The 10741-nt window shown below is 45.0% G+C and overlaps 1 protein-coding gene across 1 annotated transcript in view; it reads left to right on the forward strand.

Moving 5' to 3' along the window:
• The window catches only part of LOC144167054 (uncharacterized), a 43541-nt gene extending 39360 nt beyond the window's left edge, over window positions 1-4181 (forward strand). The window contains exon 5 of the mRNA XM_077696443.1: window positions 3022-4181. Within this exon, the coding sequence (XP_077552569.1) occupies window positions 3022-3963 (942 nt within the window). The 3' untranslated portion in view covers window positions 3964-4181. The remainder of the gene's footprint in view (window positions 1-3021) is intronic.
• Window positions 4182-10741: the final 6560 nt, after the last annotated feature.

The raw sequence follows: 10741 nt of genomic DNA on the forward strand, positions 1-10741 counted from the left end.
ATTCCTTTTGTGTAACCAAGGCTCCGATGACCTTGGCCCCTGTTAGCGCCTGCACCCCGTTTTTTATATGGGTGCTCGGTTATTTGCAGGCATGGGAAAAATTTTTTCGGGGATAGTGGAGGCAACTGAAATTGATAAACGTGGAGAGGAACTTTGTCACAAAAATGTCACTGTGGCAAAATTGTTCGAGCTATTAAAAGTGGCATAAACCCAGACGTTAGAAGGTATAGGCTGATCTCCCTCAGCAGCATTTTTCTATGTTTTTTTGAACATACAATCACTATGAAACCATTAGTAAACCTTGACAATTTCCATATTCTAAACCAATGAAAACATGGGTTCCGTCAGAGACTCCACAGTAACTCAACTAATTGAAGCTATTCAACCTCTCTTGTAGACATACATAATATTCTTAGGCATTTCCAAAAATTTGGATAAAGTATCCCACCTAAAGTTCAAAGTCGAAATTATTTCTTTGATTAACAATCTCCAGTTGTCGGAACAACTTTCGTCATACCTTTTCGAAATGAAAAAGGTACCACGAAATAGAAAGGTTTGAAGAAGTCATAGTGACGTTCCTCGCTTCTGGAGTCTGGTGTACCCTAGGGATGTCCATTGTGTTCCCATTGTATCAATGTTTTATCAATGTTACAAGGCATTGTTGTTCCCATCATACTGTTCGCAGATTTCTGTGGCATATACAACCGTGTTAAAACGCGTCCCGATTATATCTAATTAAATTTGATTCTGCAAGAACAACAAAAAGGTGTGACATCTGTCTAATGCTTTTAAACGCCTAGAAAAAAGCGGTGTATACGTCAATCCCAACAAAACGAAGTGCAATTGATTATGCTTATTGCATTCAGGTGCCTTGTTAAAATGTGTATCCACGTTTAGAAACCTATACTTGAAACTTACAAACTTACCTCGGATCTACACTAGAATAAACATGTGCATTATCTGTGTAGTAAGGCCGGAAGATCTTTGTGGCCCCTTTGAAGAAACGCGTTTATTGCAGTGGAACAATTTGCGTTGAGGACTAGTTGGTATGCAGTAAAATGAATTAGGCTTAGGCGATAGGCAGGGCTTCAGAATAAAGATATTTATAGCGCCGAGGCGCTCCGCCCTATCCCCTTCGTTTTTCCTGAAGTTGTGCGTGGCGACGATTACACCTAATTTATATGGTATACAGTGTTACCCCCGATGTATAATGTTTGTCGTATAAAACCTAATTACGTCCAACTATCAAATATGCTAAAATTTTGTGGACCGGCACACTTCAGCAACGCATTATCAGCTGTGTAAAATTCAACGGCTTGCTGAAAGAGTATATAAAACAAATATTCTTGTTTCGACTCCCCCAACCAGTTATGTGAACTTGCTGAACTCCGCTCTCTAGAGTCGTGAAGAGAATGCGACCGATGGAATTTTATTTCCTTGTTATTACTCCTGGAGATGTTAAAAATAACAGATGACTATTTCTGCGTATCTTCTGTAAGGAAGGGGGTGATCATTTTAGTATAAGTAATAGTCACCGCGTGTATATCCCTCCTCCAAATGCTAGCGACCGCATTTAAACACACCAGTTTTTCAAGAGGCTAAAAACAATAGATTGTGTTATCACACGCCAAATTAGGACTGGTATCTTTACTTAATTTCTTGGAACTCTCAGCCGCACTTCCATTGACAGCACAACTCTCAAGAGCACATTCAAAAGCACTAAGAAAACTTTCAACGATGTCCTCATGCTTGTTTGTATCAGAAGTTCCAGTTCTTGTCTTGTTCCATTTTCATGCTTTACTTTGTGTTAGCATTTCTAGAAAATCACTTTGTTTTTCTTTTTGCAACCACAATACATTGGCACATTCGACTCCTGTATTAGCTAAATACTGGACTCATATTATCAGTAAATAAATATGAGTGAAAAACTTTGAGTTGTCCCAATCAACGTGAACGTTATTGAGACACGTGAAAGTGTCTCAACAGAGACACGTGAAAGTGTTTCTGGTGCCCATGGTATTTTAAACCAGTTTTGGCAATTAATGCGGCAATTGTTTATGGTATTCTTATTTTTATATTTGTGTACTTATTTCCGGCCTAGCAACGGTCGTGCGTCTGTGGCAACGTAGCAGCGAAACGATCACCCCCAACACTGTGCAAATGATATCGCGTATCTCTTTGGTGCAACGAGATAGGCTTTAGCTTCGGTACGCGAGGGACCGATGATTGATCCGAAAGAGCGAAAGTGGTTTTCTAAATGAAGCGTCTGTTTCGGTGCGTTACGCCGGGCGAGCTACGACGGCAAGAGTGGCCCCCAAAGTACTCCACACATAAAAAATATATGAAAGAAGCGCATTTCCTGGATGTGGACGCAGCCGACTCTGTTTTAATACCTGCTTAGCTCTCGTGGTGGATTGGCTATTGCCACTATCAGTTCTACTTGGTCATTATCGTCACTGTACGAACGTACGCCTTCGTTTGTCGTCTTCAACCATTTTGTAGCATTTTTCTATCAAAGAATAAGAACCAATCGCCGTGCGATTACTCTGAATTCTTTTGTAACCAGTCGTCACTGCTTCTGTCTTTTGTTTTTTTTTCGGTTAGATTCTGTAGACTGAAGAGAACTGCTATCGGTAGATTTATTTAATTTGTAATTGGGCGCTCTGTCTTTTTTTTCTGCCTTGTACGTCGTGGGTTTCGCGCTTTATTTTTGTAATGTACCAAGTTGCCCAAGCTTCAGCCTTAGTAAAGTGCAGGCAGTAAATTTACTCTTGATCCCAGCACCGCAAAGTTACAGGTCCCCCCCCCCCCCAGCATAAAAATGTATACAAAGAATCGTTTTGTAACAGCTCGCGTTGAAACGTTTTACACGGTTATTTTTCGCTGATGGGCGCTACCAAGAGTACTTTTTTAATACCGCGAACGCAAGGCAAGAAATGCCTGCCAAACAGCCTGTACTTAAAAAAAGGAGCTGTGAGTTCGCTCAGTACTAACATTTGTCGCTTTTTGTTTATGGCGCAGATGCCCTGCCGGCACTACTCCAGCGGCTGCCGACTAATCATTCCAGCTGAAGAAGCCGCTAATTCTTCTCCGCAACAGGACCCGCCAAAATACTTCGAGTGCTTGGCAACCGTAGTATGTCTCGACGAATGTAGACTCAAATGTACGGCGACTGTAGAGACTTCAGTGCAAGAAAAACCACTCGCGCCAGCCGGAAAGGAAAATGAACAGCTGGTTAAGTTTGACAAAAATGTTACAAGCCAGGGGGTTGCACTAGACGTAAAGCTTGCAAAGCTGCTAATAGAGGAGTTTGATTACCAGAAGGAAAAACTTAATGAAATTGGCCAGCAGCTCGATCATTTCACCGATGCACTCAAGGACAAATTGGGAGAAGCCACCGCGAGCACTTTAGAATCTGTGGACAGTAGGGCACGTGAGGTGAAAGCTTTTTTGAATGAAAAAACGGAATTAATGAGGATGACGTTGTCCTCAGAATTATCAACGGTGGCAATTAATCCGAAAACACACCGGTGGACTCTAACAGGATACGCACGACACAAAGGACTAGCAATCTTAAAAGGTTTGCATTCGGAAATGGGGGAGGAGGTAGTGTATTTACAGCACTACCTAATATCTTGGGGAATTCGAATGAAAGCTGAGGATGGCGTAGTGACCCTTTACTTGTTGTTTAAGTTGCATAAAGGCCGAAATGACGATGTTCTTGATTGGCCATTTTCGAATAGGTTGAAGCTATGCCTCATCCATCCGGAAACGCAAGAGGAAGAATGCGATACCCATAAGCCAAAGCGAGCCGAGGCGAGTAAAAAATATTTCGGTAGACCGCTAGAGGACAGCAATAAGGAAGTTTGTTTACTTGGCGCCAAGTTTGAGTCAAGCTACATTGAGGAGAACGGTTTTATAAAGGCAGACAAGCTGCTTTTAAAGGTGGAGGTTGAATCATGATTTGATTTTGAGGCACAGTTTTTTTAATCATTCGAAGAAAGGAATAATTTCCGCATGAATAATGAAAAGAACTTAAAAACAAAAACATGTTTCAACCAGCAGCTGTTAGTTCAATCCTCGCTTGCTTGGGAACGCACACATAGAACCGTGATTGTTATCAATCAAGGAAAATGTAGTGTGAACGGAATTACTTCAAATAAAGTTCCCCAAAAATATGACCCCTTCTGCAGCGTGGTTGTCCTTCAGAAAAGAAAACAAAAAAAATTCAGTTCCACAAAAAAAAGACAATGACAAAAGCACCGATTGGTCAATATCTCTCTGCGTCGCCCATATTATGCGCAAGGAGTGTTTTGGCCCAGAGAAGCTGGCGACCCTGGACAACTGGTTCAGGTTCTGGCAGTCGTTGGAATAAAAAAGTACTTTTTGGGCAAGGTGAGCGGCGGACGTTTTTCCGAAGGATAACTTTATTCAACTGCCGAAAGTGAAGTGTAACCCCAGAAAATAGAGCTTCACTATAATCGTGGCTGGGAATACCATCCACATATGCATGAACTGCAAAAACTGTCAGTGTTTCCCAGCGGCGGCAGTCGCGTTTCTGATGGAGGCAAAAAGCACGGACGCCCGTTTGTACGAGATTTCGGCGCATGTTAAAGATCCTCAGGTGGTCACAATTGATCCCCAGCCCTCCATTACAGCTCTCCCCATCGCCTGCGTTGCGTCGGTGCTTTAAACCCTACAACCAATCAAACGCGAGAGTGGTTCAGACATACATGTGAGGTGATTGTACAGTGTTCAGTCAAACCTGCAGTTGCAGTGAGCTTCACCGTGGCACGGGCGCTATTATAGGGGCAATACGGCTTTTTCAAACGAAGCTTGTATAGGGTGGCTTGTGTTGTCTTCTCGTCGCTATTTCTTTTGGAACTCTCCTCTCAACCCCCCTCTCCTACTCCTCAGCCTCGGCTGGCGGCCGCATCTTGCCATATTTCCAGACGTCCACAGGCGCGGCGCCCTCTGACCACTTGAAAAGGTTAGCTCGCTCCACGCAAACTGTTTGTCCTCAGTTCAAGGCCAGCTGTGCAATAGATATGCAGAACTTGTCCAGTAGCGCCGAAGTGGAGGCCGCCATGAAAGAATAACGGGAGTTGGCCATGAACCTTTATGTGCTCGGGAAGCATATCCTGAGTTTCGCCAACTGTGAAGACAGGCGGAGCCACAACAATGGGTAGCTAAAGGGGATTGGCATTCGGTTTTGGCAACGATTTTACAATGCATTGGTTTCACATAGTCGCATAAGATTCGCATGCACTCCTGTTCCCGGCATGGGAAGAGATTCTTTCCTTTTTATTTAATGTGACGAGACATTTGTGTCCCGGTGGTACAGAATAAAGATGCACGTCCGTGAGGCGGAAGAATCTATGGTGCTTTACTGGTTCCTCCCACATTCACAATCAGAGTGTCAATGGGTATTCTGTATTGTTCACGGAGCCAGTTCTGAAGCATTGCAATGCCGGCTCGCTCGGCGGCGTGAAACCAGCGCAGTGTGGTTAGGCATCTTGTGACAAGCGCGCTCGCCCTAATTCCCCGCTGTAAGGGTACTCCATTCAAGCCGCTTTTTTTGTAAGCATTTAACTTCCAGGCTATACAATAATTACTCGTCGTCACCTCGAAGTACTGATCTGTATATGAGTACGACTTCAGTAGTAATGAACTACGGTGTGCCAGGGCTACATGGTTGATTCCGTTCCGTCGCATTACTGTCGTGCTTCTGTTACAAAGGCCAAAAGCTCAGGGGTCTGAAAAAGCAATAAAAAGTGCCTGTAGTGGTCGTATTCTTCTCTTTGTCGCGACAAACGTTTCAAAATGATCAGTGATCTGTAGAGAAAAAATGACTTGAAATATTATTTCAACCTGGGTTGATGTAGCAACACTAAGCCGACACCCTGGGTCAACAGAACAGGAATGAACCTGAATCGTGCTCCGTGACAAGTGCACTTGGTGGCACGTTCGATGAACGAGAAGGAGGGGAACAGAACGCTGGTGGAGGGGATGGTGGAGCGGGGAGAGCACCAATCTGCCTGTCAGAGTGATTCGTGTGGATGGCCAAGGAGGACAAGAAATAGCTGAAAACTTGGTGTAGCTCTAAGGTGCATATCTTTAAGATGTAGCTGCTCAGCCGCGGCAGCCGAGGGAGCTCGCGCCGCCGGAGCGGGGCACCGCGTGACTGCAGCTCGTCATCAGCCGTGAGCCACGAGGCACCAGTCACGCGGCCAGCAGTTGAAATCGAGACACTGAGCCGGCAGCACCGCGCTCGCACTTGGCCACGCAGTACCACCACTGGCACCATGGGTCACCCATCTCCGCCGCAGTTTGCCTTCTGCTCTTCGCTCGGCACTCCTCAATAAATGAAGACGCAACGTCTCATCATAAGGCTTGGTAAATCCCCCAGTGGGTATGAGTCATAACTTATGCAGGAGCGGAAGTAAAAGTAAAATTCCTCTTCAAACCAGGTTAGGACCCTATTGAAAATGTGGAGTTGATGGAATCCATCAAACATCAACATGGTGGATTATGGTAATGGCATTAATGATGGCATGACGGCAGATGACGGCAGATGACTGCATGCTGGCAGAGTGATGGATGTGGGCATGATGGTAGACGTCCGTAGCTGACGGCAATGGTAGCGCCGATGCTGGCAGGTTGGGTGACGGTATGACGGCAGATATGTGAAATTGCACAAAAATGATGACGGCATGAAAAATAAAGGTGCTATGCAATGCTAATTAAAGACTGGTTTCACTTCTTGGAAATAAATTTATAAAACAAGACTTGCAGCAAATAAGTAAGCATGCGTAACTTGCTTTTTGCTCTGTCCATTCATGTTATGATTATTTTTCTACTATCCTGCTACAATGCTGATGATGATGATAGTTGGGTTTTATTGGCGCAAGGCCGACTATGGGCAAAGAGCACCAAAGAAGAAGTTACTGAATTGTGATGAGACCGTACATACTAAAACATTTGACTAAAAGTAAAAGTGATGCTAAACAAAAGACAATGGAGATGGCTGGTGTATAGGGCCAGGATGATTATACGTGATATGACAAGAGCTTCAGAAAGTTCACCTCAGCTAAAAACTTAAAAACACGCTGACTAGAAAACATGGGTTCGTCGGCTAAAAAATATGATGGGTGCAAAGGGATGTGTCGTGTGTATAATTCAGGGAAATGTTTGTGTCGTGTTGTGTCAAGTGCCTTGCATGTGATTAGTATGTGGACTACGGATAGGCCCTTTCCACACCTGCTACACGTGGGTCCCGAAGTTCCAGTGAGCAGGTGGGAGTGCGTCGCATGTGTGTGGCCTATCCGCAGCCTAGCCAGGGCGACTTCAGTGTATCTGTTGTGTGAGTCAGTTATGTAGCGTCCCAGTTGTGGTTTTATTACGTGTAGTTTGTTGTCTGTTTGTTGACTCCAGTGTGATTGCCATGTGTTACGAACCTGTCGTCTGATGTGTGTCTTTAGGTCGGTGTAAGGTACTGTTGTAATGTCACCCATAGTCATGAGAGCAGCATCACCAGCCATTTGGTCGGCGGCCTCATTACCTGGGATTCCACAATGCCCTGGTACCCAGCATATAGTTATTTCAAGATTTGAGGCATATGCAGACATTAGTACCTTGAAAAGAGCATTTATAACATAGTCTTTAGATGACCTTCCTAATGACAGTGCCCGTACAACGCTTTGAGAGTCTGTGTACACAATGGACTTGGGAATTTTGTGTCTGATGATGTGGTTTGAAACGAGTAAAATGCCATATGCTTCTGCCGTGTAAATACTGTTATGAAAATTCATTGTTTTGCTTACTCTAAAATTTGGTCCGTGCGCTGCACAAGATACTGTAGAACCAGTTTTCGACGCGTCGCTATAGAATTCTGCACACCTGTACTTGTCCTGCAGGAACAGTAAGTGCTGCAGAATTGCATTCCTGGGTACCCTATTTGTTTCTAAAAGAGTGAATGACAGGTCGCATGATATAGAACGAAGATGCCATGGTGCGTTGAAATTATAAATGGGTGTCTTGTGCGTGTCAGAAAGGGGGACATTGAGTGCAGAAGCCTCCTCCCTAACTCTGAGAGAAAACGGTAAGGGAATAGATGGCCTGTTTAAAAAGAGTTGTAAATTTGATGTATCGTTCATGGTGGGATTAAAAGGATGGTTAGTCAGAGACACGATCTTGGATGCATAGAACAGGTCAACATACTCCCGCTGATGCCCTAGGCACCATTTGTCGCACTCGACATAAAGACTTTCAACAGGGCTAGTGCGGAATGCGCCACATGAGAGGCGAAGGCCAAGATGCAGCACTGGGTCGAGCATTTTCAGGGCTGTTTTTGTAGCAGACCCATACACGACACTTCCATAGTCGAGCCGAGACCCCACCAAGGCCGTGTAAAGGCGCAGCAGGAGTTGTTTGTCGGCCCCATAAGATTCATGTGAGAGGACCTTAAGAATATTCATTGTTTTTAAGCATTTGCATTTGAGCTGTCTGATATGCGTGATGAATGTAAGCTTTTCGTCGAATAAAATGCCTAAAAACTTGTGTTCCTTGTGCACAGGAATCGACACGCTGTTAAGAGTAATGTCTGGGTCTATATGGACCCCGCGCTTCCTAGAGAACACAACGCAGGAGCTTTTTAAAGGATTCAATTTAAAACCATTCTTGTCTGCCCAGACGGCAAGCTTCTTGACGCCGAGCTGGAGTTGACGTTCGCAGATGGACATATTACATGATTTAAACGATATCTGCACGTCATCTACATACATGGAGTAAGAAATTGTAGGCGGCAGTGCCTTCCCAAGAGAGTTCATTTTTACTATGAAGAGAGTGCAGCTTAGAACTCCGCCTTGCGGCACGCCATTTTCTTGCACGTGTACCTTAGACAGTGCAGAACCAACTGACGCGAAAGGTTCTCTCCGACAAATAGCTAGCAAGGGTGTTAAACATATTACCAGAAACACCGAATGACTTCAGGTCAGTAAGGATCCCATAACGCCAAGCAGTGTCATAGGCCTTTTCTAGGTCGAAAAACACAGTTAAACAGAACTGTTTGTGAATGAAGGCATCCTTAATATATGACTCTAGTGCCACAAGTTGATCATTTGTGGATCTCCCTGCCCTGAAGCCTGCCTGGCAGATCTCGAGAAGGCCGTTATACTCCAAAAAGTACACGAGCCTCCGGTTTATCATCTTCTCGAGAAGCTTGCACAGGCAGCTGGTCAGGGCAATGGGTCGACAGCTAGTGGGAGAAGAAGGGTCCTTCCCTTCTTTCAAGAATGCTACAACTATGGCATCCCTCCAAGACTTTGGAATGCAGCCCGAAAGCCATATCTTGTTGAAAAGGTGAAGAAGTGTTACAAGAGTGTCTGTGTGTAAGTTCTGTATCATTGTATATGTAATGTTGTCTGGGCCTGGAGCTGAGGGTTTACACGTGCTCAGAGCACCCCTCAGCTCATGAAGCGTGAACTCCGAGTTATAAGAAGTGGCTGACGTGTCATTGTCACGTAAAGGCTTCTTTTCGGCCACGAGTTTGTGTTTCATGAAAGTGTTTGTGTAGTGTGCTGAACTCGAAAAGTGTTGGAAGTGTTGTGCGAGTGTGTCAGCCTGGTCTTCGAGTGTGTCCCCTGTTGTACTGACCAGAGGCAGGCTGTGTGTTTGATGTCCCTTCAGTTTGCGTATTCGGGTCCATAGTTTCCGTGTGTCTGTGTAGGAGGTAATTGATGTTATGAATGTACGCCAACTATCGCGTTTTGCCTCACGGCGCACACGTTTTCCGAACGCCTTGGCCCGTTTGAACAAGACGAGGTTACTCGACGTGGGGTAACGACGCAGGATACCCCACGCCTTGTTCTGGGCCTCTCGCGCCCGCCTACAGTCCTCATTCCACGACGGCCTCCGCTGGTTGCGCGGGACACCAGAGGCGTGGGGAATGTTCTTTTCGGCGGCGTCGAGGATGTGCGCCGTGAGGAGTTGGGTAGCTTCTTCAACATGTAGGTGTCCTATGGATGTGTGGTGTAGTTTGGATGTCTCTGTAAATGTATTCCAGTTAGCTTGTGCTTCATCGAACCTATTATGGGAAGATGAACTGCTTGGGCCTTTACCTATATATTTAAGTGAGGTGGGGAAGTGGTCACTGCCATTTGGGTCAGTTCCCACACCCCACTTGAGAAGAGTAAAGAGAACTGCGGAGCCAATAGCCAAGTCAAGACATGAGTATGTGTTGTGACCTATGTTATGGTATGTAGGCTGTTTATTGTTGAAAAGGCATGCTCCGGAGGATGTAAGAACCCTCTCTATCAGGCGACCCCGGGCATCCGTACGAGAAGAGCCCCAAAGAGAATTGTGAGCATTAAGGTCGGCTGTTAGAATATACGGTTCGGGCAGCTGGTCAACCAGCGCCTCGAAGTCAGAGCTCAAGAGTGTAACATCAGGAGGAATGTATATGGAGCATACCGTTATCAACCTATTAAATATTATTAAGCGTATTGCTACAGCCTCAAGGATAGTGTTTAAAGTGACAGGGTGGCATGCTAAGGATTTCCGGATGATTATGGCCACACCGCCAGAAGAGTGTGTGCAGCCATCCCTGTCTCCTGTATACCAGGTAACTATTCAAGAAATTTGTGTGTTTAGAATTCAAATGTGTTTCCTGAACACACATTACACTTGGCTGATTGGTATGCAGAATCTCATACACGTCGTCAAGATTATTCATAAGGCCTCT

The sequence above is a fragment of the Haemaphysalis longicornis genome, unplaced genomic scaffold, assembly GCF_048455015.1.
Source record: "Haemaphysalis longicornis isolate Haplotype H1 unplaced genomic scaffold, Haemaphysalis longicornis Haplotype H1 scaffold_2, whole genome shotgun sequence".
NCBI classification, from domain to species: Eukaryota; Metazoa; Arthropoda; class Arachnida; order Ixodida; family Ixodidae; genus Haemaphysalis; species Haemaphysalis longicornis.